Genomic DNA, 23501 nt, shown 5'->3' with positions numbered 1-23501 from the left:
ATTGTACTGTTTAAAAAAAAGACAGACATTCCCTCCGTGCATCCTCGAAACATAAAATGTGAGCAGAAAGCACATTTTTACCTAATGTATTGTCAAGGCTGTGTTTTTTCTGTGAAGTTGGTTGGCAAACCAGCTTAACTCATTCACTGCCATTGACGGCTATAGATGTCAAAAATTAATTTGAACTATTTCTATCAGTTTAAATTTGTTTCCACTTTTGTTAACAAGAGTATGAAAACCTAGGGGAAAAAATATTGTACATTTAGACCAGGTATAAAATGTGTGATTAATCACGAGTTAACTATTGAAGTCATCTGATTAATTACAATTAAAAAATGTAATCGCCTGACGACCTAATTTTTAATAATCATTTATTTTCTTTTTTCTTTTTTTAATTATCTTTTTTCAAAAAGAAAAAGATTATTAAAAATTAGGGCACACTAGGCGCACACTGGCAGCCACGCTTCCGTCAGCCTGCCCCAGGGCATCTATGGCTACTTAACTCATTCACTGCCATTGACGGCGATAGACGTCAAAAATTCATTTAAACTATTTCTATAAGTTTAAAAAATGTTTCCACTTTGTTAACAAGAGTATGAAAACCTAGAATGTTTTTTTTATTGTATATATCATGCGACAAATTTTAATCGCCTGATTTTTAATATTTTCTTTTTTAAATCTTTAGAAAAAAAATGAAGAAAAGATTATTACAATTTTGGGGTGTCAGGTGATAATTTTTTTTATTGTAATTAATCGCATTACTTCACTAATTAACTCACGATTAATAACACATTTTATATATGTTCTAAATGTGCAATAAACATTTTTAGGTTTTCATATTCTTGTTAACAAAAGTGGAAAAAAAAATTTAACTAATAGAAATAGTTTTAAAAAAATTTACGACTATAGGCGTCAATGGCAGTGAATGAGTTAAGTAGCTTACCGCCACCACAGTGTGAATGCAACCACTCTTTGAGTGTCCAAAAAAGCGCTATATAAATCTAATGCATTATTATTATTATTATTATTATTATTATTAAAATTCCTGGTATCAAAGAAACAAAATAAAACAATACAAAAAACACACGACAGACCTCATATCACCTGAAACAATGGACCGACCAAGACTAAAAGAAACCACTAAATACAAGCAAAATGACGAGACAACGAGGCACACTTGGGCAAAACATGAGTGGCTGGAGGGTGCCGCGAGGGACGGGACTGATGAAAACCTAATGAGCAAGACAAAACATGACAAAACAGAATCCAATCAAAACAACACAAAAGTCAACAAAACAGACACAAAAAAAATTGGCCAAGTGATCGCTCGTTTCTCAAAAAACTTCGAGGTCGAGGCAAGTGCTTCGTTTCCATCAAGAAAGATGAGCTTAGTCCAAGATTATTTGTATAAACAATTTATTTAAGAATGTTATTTAAGTTTAACAACGCAGCAATTTTCACATCGCGTTACACCAGTCTCCATTTTCTTCCAGTCAAGACTACAAGTGTGTATTTTTGGAGAAATGTCAAAATATCCATAACATCAACCTCAATTAAATGGTAGAAAAACATAGACAACATGAATGTATTTGAAAGTCGTATTATTTGAAATTATTCAACATGAATTATTTGTAGTATTACTGTATTTGAAAGTAGGCTAGGCTATCCTGTATGTATGAAAGCATTATAGTGTTGGGGATCCTTTTTCTAGAAGTAAACTTGAAATGAGTTTCCTGTTGTAACCCACCGGAGGTGCGTTTCACAATTTTGACTTCACTTTTGCCTTACAGCATTTTCTCCTTGACAACTGTTGACCATCTTGACAACTGTCTAACCAATAAAACTGACTGGAATGATGATATAACGATTTGATGTTGAAATTTCCCTATTTCCATTTCTCATTGTTTAGTGTTTTAGTTTTGCTTGGAAAGACATCAAACAAGGCGCTAATCATTGAACACAACACCCTGATGGTGATGTGGAAGCACGCCATGCTGCTTTATTATTTACATGAACCTAAATGTTCTTCCTCAGCCACATCTGAAAGTAGGCCAGGCTCTGTGCTTGTGGATGATATGTGTATGTTTCCATGAAGTCACATAGTGGGCTTGTTTAAGTTCGGTTCAGAATGCAGGGGTCGTCTCCCCTCTTTAATAACAAGAATGTCACTATATCCACAACTTCCTGGGAACACGAGTCCTTGAAGCTCCTCGTCAGCCAATGAAGGAGCAAGGCTTTCTTTCAGCCTGTCACCATTTGGCTTGCAAATTCCAGCCTCGGGCTCTCATTCATTTTTTACAAGTCAATTCATCGAGTTTCCGGGCAGAACTGAGAGCGTGTCGCCGGCTTAAGACTGCTTACATGTGATACAAAAAGCCAGACCAGTAAGCCTGCATTCAGAGAATGTTCCGGGCCTTGTTTGAGAGATTCGCTTGTCAAATGTGCTATTGTTATATAGTTTAGAGTAGACCAGTGGTTCACAAATGCGGGTACGTGAGATTTTAAAATATATTTAAAAAGCATATGTAAATATATCAGAAAAATGTATATTCACAAATAAATTTTATATTTAGTAGGCTATTCAATTTCAGTATCCTAAAAAGCCAGCATCTCCCCCATACCAGAATGGTTCGACCCAACTTGTCATGTACCACCTAGAATGACCTGTCAATCACTTGAAAACTTTATTTAAAATTCAGTTCATAATTTATTTTTTAGAACAGAGCTTTATTATGATCCCAAAGGAGGACACGTAATGTTGATAATATTTTTTATGTGCACACATATTTATTTATAATTAAATTAATTATATATTTCGTTGTTTTAAATTTTTATTTATTTATTTATTTATAAATAATTCAAGGGACCAACCACATAAATACAAATAGAGTTCCAAAGTTTAATAAATCAGACACTGATGGTGCAGCCCTTGGTTTTAAGTCTTTTTTTTTTCAATCGGAAATGCTTTGCGCTGGTTAGGGGGTACTTGGCTGAAAAAACATTTCATTGGGGGTACGTCACATAAAAAAGGTTGAGAACCACTGGTTTAGACGTCTGTGTGTGTGTGCGTGTGTATCGTGAACGGATTCGAGCATTACTTCAGTTAGGTTGTTCTGTGCGCAGCCATCTTTTTATAGTCATTTGTCACCGAAAGACATTTCTTAATCAAGGCTTGTACACATCAGGCATGTTTACTTGACATGACTTCACTTGCTAAGAAGTGCTCCTGCACATATCGCAAAACGACACTGTACAGCTTAATGCTTAAAAGATGCACAAAAACACAAGATGCAAATGACTGCTTGAAAATAATATCTAAGTGGCTATAAAGCATACTTTCTTGAAAAAGAATCATATTAGCAATGAGTTAGCTTTCATAGTCATCATCATCTTCAATTATTCCTTCAGGTTATGCTTCTCGCCTTCTGTGGGCTCCGTTGCCATTTGCCTACGACGGCGCAATAAATGTCTGAGTTGTATCTATTTTTCAATGATTATTACAGATATCTGACTATTATTTATGTACTGTTTGCATTTGTTATTTTAGACTTGACTTGACTGGATAACGATATGTCGTTTTATATGCACATTCTTAAGATTTACTTTGACTTTTTTTTTTAACGATTTAGATAATAAAGGTTTATCCTTATTTTTACCAAATATGAATAGAATATATAACAAGTAGAGACTAGTAGAGAATATGCTTCATTATTTGTGGCACTGCTGCTCAAAGCCAAGTGAAGATGTCACGTTCCTTTGGGCACCCCAGCTGCTATTTAGCGGTCAGAAAGATTCAAGATGCTGGCAAGTTAGTTTGTGTGAGTTCAATTGAATTCTTCTGGTTTGCTATTTTGGAATGCACTCTATGTACGGCCACGGCAACCTTATTTAGTTTGAGGAAATTTGAATATAATGTATAAGGTATTATGTGATGCATGTAAATAGATGGGGTCAAAGTGATGGATGCTTATATTTAGTGACAGAACAAAATCAACAAAATTGCTCTCCTGACCAAATATAATGAACTATTTAAATGCAGGGAAGAACAAACACACAAATAAATGTTCTCGGATGCTAATTTACATTTTTGTGATGATTCACGCACTCCGCAATAGATTTGTGGTGGGAGCAAAATTGGATTTTACATTTGGAAGGTCCATAAAGATTCAAAATAATTTTTTTTTTTATAGCACATATTATATTGCCTGAGTTTGTGATCAAGCACTATATTTTGAAATGAAGTGTTTGTCATGTCAATTTGAATAAGTTAAGTTATATATCATACACATCTGATCCCACTGAGAAACACCATAGTATTATTCAAACCCCAATAAATGGGAGTAATGTCATATACAGGCTTCATAGCCCTTGTCATAAACACTCATGATAATAAGCATAGAGATGCATTGTCCTAGTAGTGTATGTAATTGATGAAAGATTGCTATGAGACGATGCAAATTGATTTAATGACGCTTTAGAGTCTTCAGTGAACTTGACATGCATGTTTTTGGAATGTGGCTGGAAGTTGGCATACTGGGTCAGCATGTGTATTGCTGGACGTGTCTCCAAGGGCGGCCAATGGGGCGGTGACCGTGGGCATCCACCTGAAGGGGGAAATCCACAGCACTTCTCCTTCTCCTTGATGACAAAAAAATTGTCGGGTAATGTCCGTCGCAAAAAAAGTGGCATGTTGAAGGGGAATACAGCTGGGATTGAGGGGTATGAATGCCCCCGGTTGGGGTTTCAAATTAGGGGTTTGAATTAGGGTAAAGGTTTCAAATTAGGAATTTAAACTAGGGTTAGGGTTTCAACTCAGGGCTTTCAATTAGTTAGTCTTAGGTTTTCCTCACAATAGAGTTCAAAGTAGGATTTCAAGCCAGAGTTTTCTGCATTTGGTCATGCTCGTGACATTCCAAAGCTGAGCCTTTGTGATGTCATTGTCAATCGACGACAAGTGGCAAGATGGCTGCCCCCAGAGATGGATTTTTTTTTTAAACGCGTGGATGGAATATCTGATAAATTAGTGATCAGTGGCTGTTTTATTGCTTTCATTATGCCAAAAGCGATGCAAATGTACTAACTAATGTTTTGAATACAAACGATGGATTTTTTAAATGCATTCCAACAGTCATATAGTCAAGTCGCGTGTTTCTTCTGGTTTTGCTGTGCACAGGTGGTGAGCTTTGCCAGTCTGAAGTTCGACCGCTCTTACAACTGGATGGTTCTGTGTGTGCTCTGGTGCTCCATTGTGCAGTCCATCCTGCTGCCCATGTTCCTGTGGGCCTGCGACCGCTATCGGGCCGACATCCGCATGGTGTGGGACAAGTGCGTGGCCATCATGTCCAATGACGAGGTGGACGAGGGTAAGCCCCCCCACATTCAGATGTCCTTTCCACCTCCCATCCCACCTTCCCAGCATCCTTTTTCACCCTTCCCTTGATCCAAAGACGTCAATGTGGTGGATGAGTCCTGTTTCTGAAGGCCTGAACCTAGGACCATGTCCAATGTCTTCATTGTAGATCACTGAATTTTTTATTTTTTATTATTATTTTTTTTTAACATAGACACAAAACTGTTTTCATTGTTTGTGTCAGCCAATGTTTTTATTTTGCTAATGTTTTATTGTTTGGTCAATTAATTTTAGGTGTTCGCTATCTGTCCACTTCCTCGGTGGCCTTTTAAGTTAGGGCTTATTGGATGGAAATGAATGAAATCCAGATACAGTATAATCATTAACATGTGATGCATAGAATTTGCATTTAACTTTCCTGGTAAATATCTGAAGAGGCGCAGTTACTTTGCATATAGTGGAGTTTGATATTGTAGAAATGGAAGTGAGTATGTGTTAGATGTTAAGGCTACATCAGCACTCAGCCGTCTCCCTTTTTGTTGTTCCGATTCAATTCAAAGACAATCAAGCTAATTATACTGCTTCGCTATAAATCCATTCTAAATATTGAATATGAATTATAATACTAAAATATATAGTGTTTTCCCCGCCATGAAATCAATGGTCAGATATTATCATGTGACCACAAAGTATCTCATGACTAAGCATCTATGTGGTCCGAATGTGCTAGTGAGTACTGCTGTAATCTGCTTCCTCGTGCACATGAGCACCATGTAAAAAAAAAAGAAAAGAAAAAAAGAAGTGAGTGATTGCCATATTTACCTCGCAGCACTTTATTCACTCCATTGCATTTAATATGAGTTATTTTGGCCCACAACAACAGGACGATCAAATGAATGGTGCCCATTTATTTGGAAGGACATGAAAACTGAGAAATAGAAAAGCACTTTTATGCCATCATGCTCATATTAGCCTCAAGTCACAAAGAGAGGCCCCACGTTTTGTTTCGTTTTTTCTTCTGGATACAACACTGAATTAAGATGGAGTTTATTCTGTTTTTGTTTTATAGTCGGACTGACACTTTGTAACAAAATCGGCTTGCGGTCATAGGATTGTATTATAATTTTGTTGGACACGATTGTGTGGACTAACAACATATGCTTATTAGCATTTTGTCTGATGTTTGAAGTGGATCTTCATCCCACACAATCCTCCTTCCCCCTGCCCTTTTTTCCTGTCATTTACCTTTCAAACATTTTGAGCCCCCTGGTGTCCTCCGTCAGAACTGCATGTTGTCTCGTTTTGGGTCATGTAACAACACCGGGTAGCTAATATTTTGTGTGATAATTAACACCTCCAGTTCTCTGCTTTCTTTTTCCAGAGGGCTTGCCATGTATAACTCATCACAGTTGTATGTATAAGGATTGTTTCCAGTTTTTTTGTTTTGTTTTGTTTTGTTTCTTCTAAGCTGCTGACTTGCATGCCCACCTGCCTGTGCAAAAAGAAAACAAAAAATCTGCTATCGTTCATCCCTTTGGCACAGTTTTCCCTCAAATGCAGCATTTTACAGCCAAGCTCAACACATCCTAAATTAACTTGAATGCTCTAATTGGGAAGATGGAAGGGTGTTTTTGTTGTTGTTGATTTCTGCATTCAAAAAGCATTTCAAGAGCAAGTCATTTTGATTTAAAGTTAGTCTCGCAGGACAAAGTCAAAGCAAGAGGCAAACCAAATCAGAAAGCAATTGAACTTGTCTCTATTATCTATTCGTCTGTCTGTGTGTCTGTCTTGTGAGTCCGTTGCTATCTAACCCTGACGCTCGTGCTTTTCTGCACTTTGTAGAAAACAGCCAAGATGGAGGAATTCATGTCGACTTAATATATGACAGACCATATGACTATAGCTCAGCGCCTGAAATCGTGACCGTAGACCGTAATGCCCAGTATGAGTTCTCAACCTTAGAAAGGGGGGTCCCGCAAGGGTATCCAGTGAGGGAACAGCAGGAAGATAAAATGCAGTATTTGCAGGTATATTCTTTTATTGATTTTCTTTTCTTTTTACTTGATCACATGACCTCTTTTGAATGACACTTCATTGCTAATGTGCATGGTCAAATGGCATTGTGGCCCTTAACAGACATTGTGATGCTATCAGATGTGCCATGTGATTTGTGTGTGTGTGTCTTTTTGCTTTCTACCTGATTCTGACCAAAATGTATCCTGGCTGTCAAATGTTTGCTAATTAAGGCCATTGGCACGCACATCAGCACAATGTGAAGACGCGGTATGTGTAAAGGTTTCTGGACAATTTGCCTTTATGCACCACCACAATTATTTGAAATAAAACTATCAAGGTGAGATTCAAGTGAACACTTTTAGCTTTAGTTTAAACGGTTTTACTAAAGTATGGCATTCAACATTCAGGAAGTAGTGTACAGTGAAATAATTCTTCCCATCTGACTTCATCATTATGATGAGTAAATGAAAAACGACAGGAAGCAATCCAAAGACCACCTCATTTAGGATTTGAGCCAACGAGTCAGTGAAGTTGCTAATCACGTTTTAATGGCATTGCCAATTTGGAGATGGCCTTTGACCTGCCTGTCTGCCATTACCTGTGACTATAACAGCAGCACAAGGTCCGGCCAACAATTTCTTCATTCGTCTGTGCATGTCCCATTGAACAAAAATTAACCAATTGTGGAAGAGAATCATGAAGTACAATAAAATCACAATTTAAATAGAGAAACAGAGAAATTATTCATTTTCCGGTTCATTAAAGGGGAACATGTACAGGTGTCCTATACTTTAATGAGCATAATGGTGAGTTGTATTGTTAATCATTTATTGTCATGATTCTGAGCCTTTCCGTTCAAATATGTTTTTATATAAAACTGCTGGCCAGCAACAAAAAAAAGTTGGAGATGGCTGTATTGTGCTGAAAAAAAATCAATGCCGTCATTGCTTAATCAACTTCGACGTGACTTACTTATCAGCAACGAGAAATAAGATATATTGTGCATAAATGTCTATCAAATGCCATATTCATATCACATTTTGGCTGTTTTATTTCAAGTGAATGATGGTGGTGTATAAAAACAATCCACGCTGCTTTTCAGATGTCATACAGCCTTCTAGGGCAACTCAACAAACCCTGATCATCATTTTTGGAATTTCATAATAAATTATTTAGGCAAACCTGTAATTCTGGCCTTGTATAATACATCAGAGTCACTCTTAAGCAATATGTCGGGCAAACGAGAACTGATGAAATTGACTGGCTGAGCCTGGCCTGGAAGACTTGATGATGTAACTTGAGAGAAAAGTTACTCTTACTTTTTTTTCTTCTTCATTTTGACTTTTCATTTTTACAAATGCATCTCAACGCCGTGCCATCTTTGTCAATTTAACAAGAGCTTTGGTTCCAGTTTGCAGTCCCAGCAATGTACTTTTTTTACTTGGGCCATTTTCATTGGTTATTAGATAGCAAAAGAAGTTGACATGGATGACATCTTCATTGAATGAAACAGAGATGTATACAGTAGCCATCACTTCATCCATACTTCATCCATTGTTTGTGTTTAATATTACACTCAGTATGATAAACGAACAAGTAGCACTATAAGACAATTCTATATTAAATAGTTAAGGAGCACATTCACGAGATAATATTATTTTCCTTCAATTTCAACTTATATTTATCTATCAATTTGCACAATACAACCTCTGTGACTTTATTTTCCTCCCAATTATTTGGTGCTTGAACCCCCCCCCCCCCCCCCCAACCCCCTCGTGTCTTGCATTTCACGCCATGACTTGTCATGCTTGTGCTGCCCTCTGCTGTGGAGTCCCTCACACCGCTACTGTATCGTCTGCTGTCTCCCCCTTCTCTCTGAATTTCACCAAAAAAGCCACCACAAGGGTGCAGGCTGACATGAGCCTTGTGAATATGACGTCAGCTTGACAAACGCCTTCCTTCTCTTGCATAAGTTATCAGGGCAGAATGGAATGTGAGTACATTATGTAAGAAAAAAGACACAATTGCTGTATATGTAATATATACAAACTGACCGGCCACAATGTGAGGAACACTTGCACAATCTAATGAGATCCATTGCGGGAGCGCTATGGAAATTTTTTGATGTGACTTGGAAAAAAATAGTTCATTATTATGTTACTTGTTCTTATATACTCATTTTAATGTCAATGTCTTATATTTTGGTTGAATGTGTAAAGTCAGAATGTTCTATTATCTCCAATAGTGACTCCCAACATTTAGGCCTATTGTTAAGATGAGAAAAATCACTCTCTGCCATCTTGTGGAAGCTTGTTTAATTGTTCAGCCCGTCATGACAGGACATGTTGCTGGCAAATATGTGCAACGGCACATTGCTTGAGAGTCACTGCTCTATTAGATTGTGTAAATGCTCTTCAAGTTGTGGCCATAAATTCAATCTATATACAGTATTGTATATATTTAATTGATATTTAAGTTCCAAGCATGAGGAAGAAAATATCCATGAACAGCATGTAAAAAATCCCAGTGCAACATTTTAATTATCGGTGTTTCACACACACAACTCGCTCCTGGGTGAAATCTCAGGATGACTTAAAAGTGAACTACAACCTTTACAGGTACATTTATTTAACATTTGCTGACCTTTAAATGCACGTCATACTGTTCAATGTTTTCACACGTTTTGCACAACATGGACTTTAGCGTTAAAATTCACAACATGTTTGATCCATGAAAAAGTCACTTGTATGTCTTTCTGTGACTCCTCCAGTCTATCTGTTGCAAGATGCTGATGACACTCTCAGCTCAGTGGCCACTTCCCATTGAAAACATCTTGCACAGTTGATCAACTGTTAGGTCTTCAAAGTGTCAAATGAGAACAGCATCACGAAGAAGACTGTTTCTTTAAATCAGGGCCCAAATGACAAATTGGCCAGCCGATTATGTCGGTCAATATTAGGCCTTAAAAAAATAATAAAAACGTCTGGAGTTTTGCCGATTAAACACTGATATAATTGTACTTTATCATGCAACATTGAATGCTGTTCAGTAGGTGTGGGTAAGAAGTAAAGGACTTCAATATGTTAATTGACACACTTACTCTATTTGCTAACTCAATTTGGGTGTTGTCTGTATGGCTCTCAGTGTGAATTAAAAACTTTTTTTTTTAAGAAGTCCTGAATTATTGAACAGTTGGACATGTGCATTGTTTTGAGACAGCCAAGTTATTCTGTAAAGGTAATAGTGCATTTTAGGTTCATTCTGAAATTTTAACAGAAAGCCCAAAGACCCCAAAGGCTTTTGTGAGTGGAGTACTGGTCGATAACTAATCGTGAAACTGTGCATTCTTAAGGTTGGGGAATATAATAACATATTATAATGAAACTATTTTGTCACAGTGACATTTAAAAAGGCATCAAAATGTGATGTGCAGTGCGACAATGTATGGAAAGCAGTTTGAGCATTTATTTGTTATCCTTGATAATTTGCTAAAATCTAACTACTTGAACGACTTGTCTTGCTAGTAATGTTTTTAGTTAGCTTAGTTTAGCTTTTGGTAACTTTTTTTAAGGACAACTTCAACGCCATAATAGTAACTAAATCATGTTACACATAAAGCAAACTGTGCTCTAGTTGACAACCGGTTCTGATACTTAGTGACATACAATTCTAGTTAAGATTTCGCAATTAAGTAGTAGCACAAAAATGCCAATTAGTGCATTCTTTTGCCTCACTTGTACGCAGAAATGTTAAATGTTGAAATGTTAAATTACACAAAGAGAAAGTAGTACTATATAGTATGCTACTGAATCATCTTACTGGTGTGGACAAAGAGTGTACTGCATGAACCTTAAGATGAATATTGAATAAATGTATCATTGATCTTTACTGCAGGCCAAAAGTAGTGGAGGGGAAAAAAACATTACTAGTAAGACACAGTCATTCTACTAGTGCTAGTTGTTCAGCTAGTGCGCTTGCTAATGGACCTTAACTGGATATCAAGGCTATGGGAATAAATGCCCTCTCGCAGGGGTCACCAACCTTTTTGAAGCGGAGAGATTTTTCTGAATAAAAGGGCTACCAGTTTGAAACACACTCCTGAAATAACATGTGTGCTCAAATTAACTTTAATAATCTTACTGTTATATTATTAATGAATGGTGTTAATTATGTGAGGTAAGTTAAGATCATTTAACTCATTCACTGCCATTGATGGCTATAGACGTAAAAAAAATAAATAAATTTGAACAATTTCTATTAGTTAAACATTTTTTTCCACTTTTGTTAATTTATTTTTTTTAGAATATTTTCTTCTTTAAAAAAAATAAAAATAAAAGATTATTAAAAATTAAGGCATCGGCCAATTAATTTTTTTTATTGTAATTAATTGCATGGCTTCACTAGTTTTTTTTTTTTAATTATTTAAAAAAAAAAAAAAGATTAAAAATTAGGGGCGTCAGGCGATTAAAATTTGTAATCGTAATTAATCTCATGACTTCACTAGTTAACACACGATTAATCACAAATTTTATATCTGTTCTAAATGTACAATAAAGCAAAATTTCTAGGTTTTCATACTCTTGTTAACAAAAGTGGGGAACAAACTAATAGAAATAGTTCAAATGAATTTTTCACGTCTATAGCCGTCAATGGCAGTGAATGAGTTAAATGATCTTTTCTTACCTCACGTAATTAACACCATTCACATTGCACAACAACATGTGCAAACGTATATGAATATCAAGAGTTACACAAAATGTTTCCAAATTTGGCTACAACATTCCTCGGAAGTCACAATATTCTTAGAACAGACTCGCGGGCACCACATTGGTGATCCCTGCGTGGAACAAACGTCTCGTCTTGTCTTGATGTTGACAGCCCGTAGCCACGCATGCACTCACGAGTGCGGCGTTTGTTATTTTATCTCTTGCATCCAGGTGCCCCCTACAAGAAGATACTCCCACGACGAAACCGACATGTGGACCAGCGACCGGATTCCCCCCTCCTACCTTCCCAGGTGGGGCTCCAGCGAGGACATTATAGTGAGTGGCCGCTACAGCTCCACCTTGCCGCGCCGCGAGAGGCGCAGGAACAGCCTGGTCTCCTACCACGAGGAGAGCCACCATCACCATCATCATCATCATCATCATCATCACCGGCACCTTCATCGCAAGCGGAGGCGCTCTGAGGACACGTACTCCCTCAAGCACCTGCCACGAGTGGCGTACGACTACCGCGACGACGACCCGCGCTGCTTCAGCCGCGACGAGGTCATCAACTTTATCGACGAGTCGCCGCTGCCGAGCCCCAGGAAGAGCCCACGGCGCGCGTCTTGCAGCGTCGCCCTCATCCCCAGCGTGTACGAGCGCCACGCCGTCATCCTGCCCCACTTTGCGCTCACAGACTTCGAACACGAGCCTCAAGCGCTCAGGCGCCTCTCGGAACACAAAAGCAGCGCGAGGAGCTCGCCCGACGGGACGAGCGGCCACGGGAGCTCCGGGAATGGGGGGAGGGAGGTGGGCTCCCGACGGACTTGCGGGTCCAGGGCGGGCGCCGCGGCCGACTGGGCCCAGCACAAGCGACCGAGCTTGGGGGAAGGTAAAGGAGGCACAAACAGTTTTGTAAGCACACGATCGGCTTCCTCTTCGGGATATATCACCTTTCACTCGGATTCTGTTGGCTCCGCCTCCTGAAACAATATAATTTCCCTCTAAATTGTGATACTTTTATTTTCACCACTCAAGCTTTCCCTGGCCTTCTTGAAATGTGTGCATCCACTGTTTAACCCTCCTGTTAGGCCTGTTTGCATGTTTAAATCTTAACAATACAATTGTTTTTAAATAACACTGAATTTCTTGCTGCCGGGAATGAAATTAAAATGAGTTATACATGTTCATAGTGATGCAGCAAATGAAGCTTCATGAATCACTTGATATTTTTTGCTCCTCTAGAGGCTGCTCTTGGGTTAAAGAAAAAGGGTAATGCAATGTAAACTGATGACATTTCCAGTGTATCGTTAAAAGCAGAGTGCCATCTAGAGGAGTCAAAAAACATCACAAGTGCTTCATGAAGCTTCATTTATTCATCACTACAGAATGTTCAGAAAGGCACTGTGCGCTGATTTTTTTTTTTTATTAACATGATTGATTACCATGACGTGCATGACCCTGATTCTGAGCCAAAGCACCCATTTTGCATTCACTCTTGTTAAAATTGCTGGGTCAAAAGTAACTCAAATTGGGTGAAAAAGCTAACCCAGTGCTTGGTCCAAAAGCTGGGTTATTTCCAGTGCATTGAGTTGAGGGTTTGACCCAGCATGTTGGGTTAAGATTTTGATCTTCCATAGAATTTACAGTAATGACTGTTGGGACTCATTCGTACACAGCATCTTGTGCAGTGGTTGAACCTCGTTATATAGAAAACAGAAAGACCTTTTGCACATTATGTTCAGTTTTGGCACCGTGCAAGGGTAAAGAATGTATGTCTTCTCTTGTTTCTAAAGGTAGTTTCAATATAGAATACAGGTGTACCTCCTGCATTTTATACGGAAACATGTCTGTTCAACCTGCAACTTCAGTAGTCTTTTTTTTTTTTCTAAGGGAGGCCGTAGAGAAGAGCAATAGAAGTGAATAGAAAGAATTATTATGCTACATAAACACTAACATGGCATCTGTTACTGCTTTGGTTCCATCTGAAGAGACTGTTCAATTTCACGTGATGTGATTTATCTAAACTAGGCACGTGGCCAGAGCACCAAAGCAGTTACACTTCTTGCCCATTACCTAATATGGTCTGAGTCGGAACCCTAATCCGAACCCTATATTATATAATTCCACATTATTTAATTAGCATGAATTGGATGAGAACAACGGCAGAGGAAAAATTGTGGCAAGCTTACATGGGCCACGCAAAAATGACGTGGTGTCGCCAGATTCGGCCCACGGGCCTTGAGTTTGACACCTGTGATCATATGAAAATTGGACATGAAACTCAATATGAAATCTGGGCATGTTGAGCAATTAGCTGATGTACTCAGACGAAGTCACGTCTTTTTTTCTGTCATATGAATGGCAACAGGTGGAGGTGGATCATTTCCCATGGCACCCTCAGGATCTTTCACGGCACGTCGGTTGAGATCACTGACAAACGGTACGTGGGCGGGTCTTACAGATGAAATGTAATGGGAATTAGTGTGTAATGTTTAAAACACAAAACCTAAACAGCAGAAGAAGTTGTATTCTGTTTAACAATACATCTTTTGATTTAAAAAATAATAACAGGAGGGTTAACTTTCCATCTCCACTTAATCATGATCATTGTGAAATGACGCCTCTTTACATTTCACAATCGTCATTGAGGACATTTTGTTTTTGTTCCAGCACCGAAACACGAGTGAATTCTTTTAAATGACATTCACATCTTTATGCTCTTTGATGTTGTTACCTGTAAAATGCTGATAATATACATGCAGTACATCGAGGGGCCGGACATAATAGGGATATTTTCACTCAACATTTTCTCTTGTATTATTGTACAGCAGATTTTGTTTCTGGATCGATTTTTTCCTGCTTATTATCCCTGGACATAGCCTAATACATTCTTCATGTTGATTTTGGTAATGATGTACAACTTGTTCCCAAACTGCAAAAATATTTTTCAAGTTAAGTAAGAGCGAGGGGCCCCGAATTGCTTATGAGTTATGACAAAGGTGAAGCAACTTTCAAATCAGGTTGGGACGGTGCCACCATTTTAAATATTTTACAGTTGTCAATATAGTGCACTGATAAATAATTTCCATGTGAAAGGTTGGGGGAAAAAAAGGTCAAACAGAGAACATTCAAATACTGCACAGCTTGCAGGCTGACTAAATGTAGCATCGCTTTAATGGGGACATTGCACATAAATTGCAATCGATGACAAAAATAGAAAAGTATAGCAATGAAAAGATGTGACGGCTGGCAAAGAAGTTGCACAACAACATATGCAAACGTATATGAATATCAAGAGTGACACAAAATGTTTTCCAATAGTTGCACGTTTGTCCATCAGCAGTTGTCTTATCCAACGTTTTCTTAATTGTCTTCTATTAGTGCACATTTGTTATTGCATTATCATCAAATCACATTCCCCTTCATAGACCTTTGACCTTTCTATTGTATTTACAATCTGAATATCTAATTTTGTAACATATTCAAAGATTCATGAGTCAATGAATGATGTTTAATTGTTATGAGATTACTTTGTTTGAAAAAGGTTTTGACTGATTAAATTCACAAGGTTATTCAAGTGCCCGTGTGTGTGTGCGCGCGCGTGCCTTTTTTTTTTTAATTCTTCAATTTTTTTTAAGCATGAACTTCAACTAAATTATGCTTGCAATGCAGAGTTGGGGTTTCAAGACTGAGTTAAGGTTCAAATTTGAGTGGTTTAGTAATAGGGTTTCAAGTCCAGGTTAGTGTTTAATAGATAACGTTTTAATTGGGCGACAGTCAAGGTTTGGGTGTGAAAGCATAGGTTTTGAGTGTGGGTTTAGTACTTCAAATAAAACTTGGGGTTTTAAGGTTTTAAGCCATTAGGTTTGAAGAGATGTGTCAAGTCTTGATATCAAATTAGGCTTCCAAGACAACAATTTAGTTTGAAGTCAAAGTTTTCAGCCTGTGGCCGCTGACTTCAACAACAAAGTAGTACAGTGCTGTATACCGCTTATCCTCACTACGGTCGCGGGAGGGCGCTGTAGCTTATCCCAGTATGCAGGCCAATCGCAGGGCACACTGCGACGAACAAGAATTCACACTCACGCCTATAAACAATAGCGTGCTCAAATAAATGACGTGCATGTTTTTTGGAACGTGGGAAGAAACCGAAGAAAAGTCACGCAGGGACAGGAGAACATGACATCATCTAAACTCCACACTGAATTGGGGCTATAGGATCTCGGATTGGAAAACACAACTAGCTCTGCACTGGCAGGATGTACTAACCAGTAGTACACCGTGATGTCTACACATGAATAAAAGCGCAGCTGATACAAGGTCTGTCGATAAAAATGTTTATTCTTCCCCGATATTCACCAGTTGAGTGGCGCAGCGGAAGCGTGCTGGGCCCATAACCCAGAGGTCGATGGATCGAAACCATCCTCTGCTATTTTTATGTTATGGATAAAATGCCATATTTCCATCACCTGACTATAAATACCACGAAACATCTTTCATAAATCTTGTGACAACTTATGCTGTGTGAAAATTAATGACCAATGCTCGAAAAGCAGAATTTGTACGAGTGTGCAATTCGTTGTGTGGGTTCCGTATATCATGCCTCGTGCGTTTTTAATTGACATTTAACATCCCAACTTCATTAGAATTGGGATTTGATAGATTACGCAATGGTGAACATAATATTGGTCAGTTCTCAGGAGCAAAAAGAGGATGATGCTTGGTACTAATTTTTCCCCCGATTCTGCACCTCGCTGGATGAACAAAAATGGCCAAAGTGGTCCCCAATCTTTTTTTGCACCAGGTAAAGACAAAAATCAGGGCTAGGCGATACGGCACAAAATATATCAACAATTAATTATTTCTGTACAGAATTTGACATTAACTTTTTTTTGCTCACAGTATGAAACATTTTCTGTAATTTGTGTCGGGGGTGGGATGGTGACAAGAAAATCAGGAAGTGTGGGCTTTTTTTTTGGCGAGGAAGGGTGGAGGGGGGTCTCCAAGCATGCTGAAGCATCCCACTTCCGCGTGGGCCACCGATGTGAGAGGCAAGTGGGCGTGGGAGCGATTCTCCTCGCTGCAAGGTGCCGTCAGTGCAGGGCCATCAAAAAGGCACGCACACACTTTATGACGTCACTGAGAAGACAACAAAAACACAAGCGGCAGCAGCGGAAGAAATTGAGTTTTTCCCCCCAATAAAATAATAATGTCATTAAACGTGTTTCATTCATTATAACCATATATGGGGCCGACATAATATTTTTCCATTGTGGTATTCCAACTGCTGTTTCATTTGTTTACGCTTGCTTCTGCGATTAATACAGGCATCTTAATTAAAAGTATGCTAACCTTTACACTGTGTATTGTTTTAAGTGTATGCTAAATACCGGAAATCAATCATTTAAACAAACCACTTTTTAAAAAATATTTTGCCACATTTAAATGTATTAGTTTGTCTCAAATTGTATTCATAATTATATAATAAAATAATTCATAATAATTGTATTCATAATTTGGGTCAAACCTTTTCGTTTGTTCTTCTTTTTTTGTTTTTAATAAAGACCATTGACAATCTTTGATTTTTGTTTACAACTTATTTGAACTTTCAAATAAAATAATTCAAATAATTTTGTTAGGCATTTTCATCATTGTTTCTCAAATTAAAGTTTTGATTTATGTCAGCATTTACAGCACCTTCAAAATATGGGCCAATTTGTACGAAAAAAAAGATATGTAATAACTCTGTGCAGCATTTTATTAGATTTTCTCAAATACATGTATACATGATCTTCTTTGCCCGTCCCCGATGTAGACTATTGTGCAGCATATAACCACGTGTGTGTAATATGAAATTTGACCATATTAAAATATGCAAGAATAGATTCTTATTCAAGTCACTTTTATTCAGAAAATAGAACCTACAAGTGTCAAACATAACAATTATAAACGTTTATGAATATGTTATGTTTTCAGCGTCTTTACCAAGGTCTCCACATCTTGTGCTGAGTGCTTCCAACTTGACTGGGCTGAACTTTCTTTCTGGTGGCTCGTTTTTGCTGCGCGTCTATCGTGAGGGCAGTGACCAGCCCGCACCGTGTGGACCCTTCCCGGGTGGGCCTCCGCGTGTCTTCTTCACTCGAGCGAAAGAGAGACGCGCCGTGGGTCCTCTGAGAGGTCGCTTTGTCCTTCTGGGCTCTCTCCGCCATTTCTGGCGTCTGTGCGTGGGCCGGGCCGCTGTCCGTGGTGCTGGATGTGTCCACCAGTTTGCCGCGCAACTGCGCCATCTTGAGGCGATCTCGGTCGGTCACCGTGTCAGCCGTCAGCAGGTAGTGTTGGAAGTTGGTCAAGCAGCTGTGGAAGCCTTTCTGGTAATCGGAAAGCTCCCCGAGCGTGGAAGGAACTGCAAAAAAGAAAGAATGATGAGTCATTGTAAGGTTAGATATAGGACAAAGTCAAATGTTTGCCAATTAGGCTATGTGTGTATACTTACAAGCGTGAGATTTCTGAAGGTGCTTCAAATGTCTCACGGTGAGCTCCAAGATGTCAGCTTTCTCCAGTTTGCGCTTCCGAATCTGTGCACGCGAAATAACATCCAATGAAAACGCAAATTCAACACATATAAACAAATGGTGCATGATAATTTAAATAATGTGTTTCATTTCCAAAAATATGCATCGAGAGTTGCAAGCATTTTTTTTTTAATGTGATCATTGTTTTTTTTTTTTTGGGGGGGGGGGGGGGGGCTTTTAACGTGACTTTCAACTGTGTGTGGTTATCTTTTTAATTATATTTTGAAGCAATATAACATATGGTAAAGCATCGTTGCATCTAAAATGAGTTCATTGTTTACGCTTTTCTCAATTATGAGAGTATGGCTGTACAAAATGAGAGCTGGATGAAGTCTTGATGCTTACAGTGCTGCTGTAGTGGCTCTCCAGAAGACATTTCAACTGGTCCAAACACTGGTTAATACGAGCCCTTCGTTTCTTCTCCATCAGTGGTTTGGATACCTGCGAATTATTTCGATAAAATCGTTAGGCTAATACATTTCACTATAGTCTGTCTTTATTATCACATCCATAACGTATTTTAGACGTACCTTATTTGCGGTGATTGAGTTGGACTTGTTCACACAGTCAGTAGCCACCATTCTGTTTTCACCTTCTTTTTTTTTTCGTGAAGCGAATTTCCTTCCCATATCCGCAGCCACGTGCGGGCTTATATAGACACACCAACTTAACATCTCAATGAAAAAAGTCCCGCCTCCTCCACTCAAATGCGCCCAAATGGCCAAGCACTGCTGTCATTTGACAGCCAAAAACAAGAGCATGTCAACACAGAGAAGGTTTCTGCTCATGCGATAGATTTTTCTTTTCTTGCTTCGAGATGTTGAAATGGTCCAAAATGTCCAAATACTAGAAATCCCTAAATAACAAAAGAATGATGATGATGATGATAATAATAATAATAATAATAATAATAATAATAATAGTAATAATAATAATAATAATAATAATAATAATAATAATAATAATAATAACCACGACGACGAAAATAATAAAATAAGAACAACAACAACAAAATCTTAATCTATTTTTGAAATACATATTTTGCAGGCTAACTATAATAAAAATAAAAATAAAAAGCACAAACAAATGACGTTTTTGGATAGTCAATTTGTGGTGGGTAATTTAAGAAATGTCCAAACAATTGAAAAGAATACATGATAAAATGATGCTGGTGGTGATGAGGAAAGGAGCGTTCTTCCAATTCTTCAAAATTTTGCACCAATATATAATAGTGCGCCTAACATGTTACAAGTGTGAACTACAGGTTGTTGTTGTTTTTTGTTGTTGTTTTGTGTGTGTGCTGCATATTGGAACTTAATAGTTCAAATCAAGCGGAGGCGTCGTGTCGGGTAAAAAATAAAGAAGAGTTAAAAACCAAAGTGAAACATAATTGGCCATGATTCTGGTTCTGTTTGGTCGTGCATTGACTCTTTTATTTGGGAGTTTCACGGCAGCAGGTCGAAGGCAGCACCGTGGTAATTTTCGACCTGTCTTCACACACATCCCAATTTGTAATTATTGCTTGGCCCAATGTTGCACCTGCAATAGGCTCGCACCACACAAACGTTTGAGACAATATTTGTGGGTACGCGCAGCAAATATAGTTTGTATTAAACTATTCCAAAGAGGATTTTGGGCAAGCGAACTCTGCTATTAATCGGCTATTGAGCGTCATGACTTTTTGTCTTCACACCAGGCTGGTTCGGGGGGGGTTGCGGGTGTACTTCGGTTAGGGGGGCACCGAGGAGAATTGCGGGCCGCCCCTTGTCCTCGGTCCCCCGCCTCGCGATTCTCCACACTGCTCCCTGAAAGGAGAGCTGGCTTGGGAAAGTGGACTTCACTGTGGCCCGTTGAGCATCTTTTACGCACGTAAAAAGGAGCATTTGAAAATATAAATGAGTGCTCCGGGAAGCTTAGGGACACTGCACCAGTCACTCTGGCGCAGGGGGGAGGCTTTAGATCACGCCATGAGGGTCACGCGACTTGTCAGTGAACGCTCGCCAGTTCCAGAAGGGAAAAAAAAGGGGGTGGGTGCATGTGAAAGAGGTGCATGCATTGATCCTTTTTAAACGGAATCAAAAATTTGTCTCGTTTTCCAAGGTGAACAGCATTTTCCTCATTCATTTCTCAGATCTTTATGCTCATTGACTTGTTGGTCAGTAACTTTTCTTTTTCGACGTATACGTGGGGAGTTACACTTATTCAGTTTCTATATCATGATGAGGTTAAATGTGGTTCCAAGTTTTGACTGGACTGATCATGTCAATTTCAAATTGTCATATTATGTCCATTGCATATAGGCCTATATCGGCTCACTATATTCCAGCAAGTGGAAAACTGCCCCATGACGTAGAAAGGGCAAAACAATGACGCTGGTTAATTTCCTCAAATATTCTAATGTGTTAAAAAACAGACATATACTGTACAGCTATAGACATTATTCGTTTATTATACTGTAGCTATTAGACCAAATCAGTTGCTACAAGTCAAAGCATAAGTGTAATTTTATTGATGTCAATATGTGTAAAAAATAAAATAAAAATAAAAACATTCATAGAAACCCTTCAATATTTTATTCATGCCAATAGAAATGCTCCCCACGTACACACTCACACGCACGCACGCATGCACACACACGCACATACTCACCCACATACAAAATAAAATGAATAAATAAAAAAGTATATATATAAATAAAATAAAAATAAAAAATGCTCCCAAAATATGCTAATGTACAATCATTAGCATCAGAAGCTAGTTTTACTCCCTCTTCTTAAATAAACATGTCTCTGTTGTCGGATACAAATTGTGAGCTGTTAGCTTTATATTTCTTTTTATATTAGGCTCTAGCCTACACGTTACATGTTAACTCCATGCCTGCCAATCACATTCGGATTGCCACGTCACGGCTGTATAAAATGGCGCGTGTCCTATTTCGCTCTTTTAAAAAAATAAGGGGGGGGGGGGGCACTAATTGCGTAAAATCCACCGAATAATTGCAGGACACAAATTTAATGCAATCGTGACGCGCGTAATCGGTATGAAATCTGGCAGAGGTGCTGCGCTCCAAGGCAGCCCTGTGGTGTCCTTTGTCCTTTGTCCACGTCACATTAGTTGACTTTTCACGCTTGCTTTGGACACGGCACCGTGGCGGAATCTGTCTTGTTCTTCAGAGTCACAGAAGCGACATCGCCTCGCTTATTATTCGCTATAATTCCAAATTAGTGTTGCCTCTCCTTAAGCGAAAATGGAGTGATCCCATTTTTTTTTTTTTTTTTTACGCAGGGAAGGGGACGAGGCCAAGCTTTAAGTGCTTCCCTTCACCCCACTTCAAAGTGTCCATGTCATCACCCATCCATGAGAATGGCGCAACGAGGAACTTGTGTCCCAGTTGGAAGTGAGAATGCATGTGCCATTACACGACAAGTTAAGTGTATGTTTATAAAAAGGACGCCGCTCTCGCGCCACTTTCACTCTTTGAGCCCCGGGTCATTCATTAACCCTTTGGGGCCTTTGTCATGGAGCGGTGCCGACGGGGGTATCCGACGGAGCCGCTGAGAGAATTGGGGTATTGGGGGATTTGTTAGCAGCAATTAGCGAGGCAATTATGCTATTACTGCAATAAATTATCTTCTGGGGAGCAAACGGGTACATTTGCAAGTCAATGGTGAGACAAAGCGCCTATGATCGACACTCAAATGTAGAGGTTACGTTGACATGTCACCTCAAGAAAAAGCCGCCATTATATTTTATTTGTAAAGATGTAAGCAAAAAGCGACGTCATAAGTGTAATCTCATATGTAGTAAATTGTTCCGCATCCGGGTGATGGCACCATGATTGCTGGTCACATGGATCAACCGCGGGCTCCATTAAACTTGCACACTTTCCCTACTAGCCCAACTCATGCATCTTTTTCTTTAAAGAAGAAAGATGCCATACATTTCTTAAACTTTAACGAAAAGAGGACCGTTGATTTGTTTTTTAAACTGCGATGTTCAATTTTCTATTGTGTTAAGATTGTTTTGGCGCTCGTACGGCATCGGTGGAAAATATAGGCCTATATCCATCCGTCCTGCATCACATTTGGTACCATGTGTGCACAGTAAATCCATTGTCATGAGGATTTCATGGTTAATACGCTTTCTTTCCTTCCCATGCTTGCATGCGCACACGGAGCGTCCCATATATGTGGCCTGTGTCTTGAAACACGCAGACAAGGGCAGGCCCACTATTTGGCACAGCGAGAGCGGAGCAAATCGATTTGCCGCCTTCCATTCAGGTGCACTTGAGTCTGCGCTGGTGTGACCAAAGGGTTTTTGTTGGGAGCAACAAGCGCACAAAACACGGAGCAGGTATACACCAGCAGGTGCATGTGGTGGAATTTAAAATAAAATAAAATACATTACAAACATAGAGAGGGGATTTGGGGCAAAGCCACGCGACAGCAACTCTGACTAAACATCAAATAGAAAGGGCATCATGAATTTCTATGGACTGCTCCTAGGGTTATTTAAAGGCTTCTTCCTTTGCTTTGGGCGCACAATGGCCGCCGTTCGCCAGTGTGTGCAGGGGTGAGCGCATGAAAGGGGCAGAGGTGCACATTAACATCGCTTAAGGTTCTCTCAAGGCCCTAAATGAACTGACTGCAAAGTAACTTTATAACTCGCTGGAGGATGAAGCCTTTGTGCGCGCCTCAAGTGAAAGACAAGAGAGGGGGGAAAGGGAGAGGATGGAGGGCGGGGTGCCATTGTTAAACACTAAAGCGCATGGGTATTGATGCGCCTTGAATTGCAAAACATCTGCCATTTACTTGGAACCACTTGAGCGGGATTTAAATTAAAATAAAGCAGCGG

The 23501-nt window shown here is 39.0% G+C and overlaps 2 protein-coding genes across 6 annotated transcripts in view; one reads left to right on the top strand and one right to left on the bottom strand.

Moving 5' to 3' along the window:
- The window catches only part of gpr153 (G protein-coupled receptor 153), a 34789-nt gene extending 19142 nt beyond the window's left edge, over positions 1–15647 (top strand). For 4 of the 5 annotated variants that reach the window (XM_086068622.1, XM_086068620.1, XM_086068621.1 and 1 more), the window contains 3 exons: positions 5174–5363; positions 7193–7377; positions 12304–15647. In XM_086068622.1, coding sequence (XP_085924748.1) covers positions 5174–5363; positions 7193–7377; positions 12304–13059 — 1131 coding nt within the window. In that variant the 3' untranslated portion in view covers positions 13060–15647. The remainder of the gene's footprint in view (positions 1–5173; positions 5364–7192; positions 7378–12303) is intronic. The other variant, XR_015094072.1, reaches the window with a different exon arrangement.
- A 2409-nt stretch (positions 15648–18056) lies between these two features.
- hes3 (hes family bHLH transcription factor 3) lies at positions 18057–19476 on the bottom strand. Its single transcript, XM_086068624.1, has 4 exons — positions 19178–19476; positions 18993–19088; positions 18569–18650; positions 18057–18478 (listed from the first exon to the last, which is right to left on the bottom strand). Exons 1-4 carry the CDS (start codon positions 19319–19321, stop codon positions 18057–18059), a joined length of 744 nt encoding a protein of 247 aa, XP_085924750.1. The 5' UTR covers positions 19322–19476.
- Between the last annotated feature and the right edge of the window lie 4025 nt (positions 19477–23501).

This window comes from Leptonotus elevatus, chromosome 2 (genome assembly GCF_054856555.1).
Source record: "Leptonotus elevatus isolate MCC_2025b chromosome 2, RoL_Lele_1.0, whole genome shotgun sequence".
Lineage (NCBI taxonomy): Eukaryota > Metazoa > Chordata > Actinopteri > Syngnathiformes > Syngnathidae > Leptonotus > Leptonotus elevatus.
This window is presented reverse-complemented; position numbering and strand designations above follow the sequence as displayed.

Excerpts from the sequence above, each read along its gene's own strand:
- hes3 (XM_086068624.1), bottom strand. The coding sequence starts at position 19,321 with ATGTTAAGTTGGTGTGTCTATATAAGCCCGCACGTGGCTGCGGATATG. Across the intron at positions 19,089-19,177 it reads ACTCAATCACCGCAAATAAG|GTATCCAAACCACTGATGGA; the intron begins GTACGTCTAAAA and ends AATAATTCGCAG. Across the intron at positions 18,479-18,568 it reads CCTTCAGAAATCTCACGCTT|TTCCTTCCACGCTCGGGGAG; the intron begins GTAAGTATACAC and ends TCTTTTTTGCAG.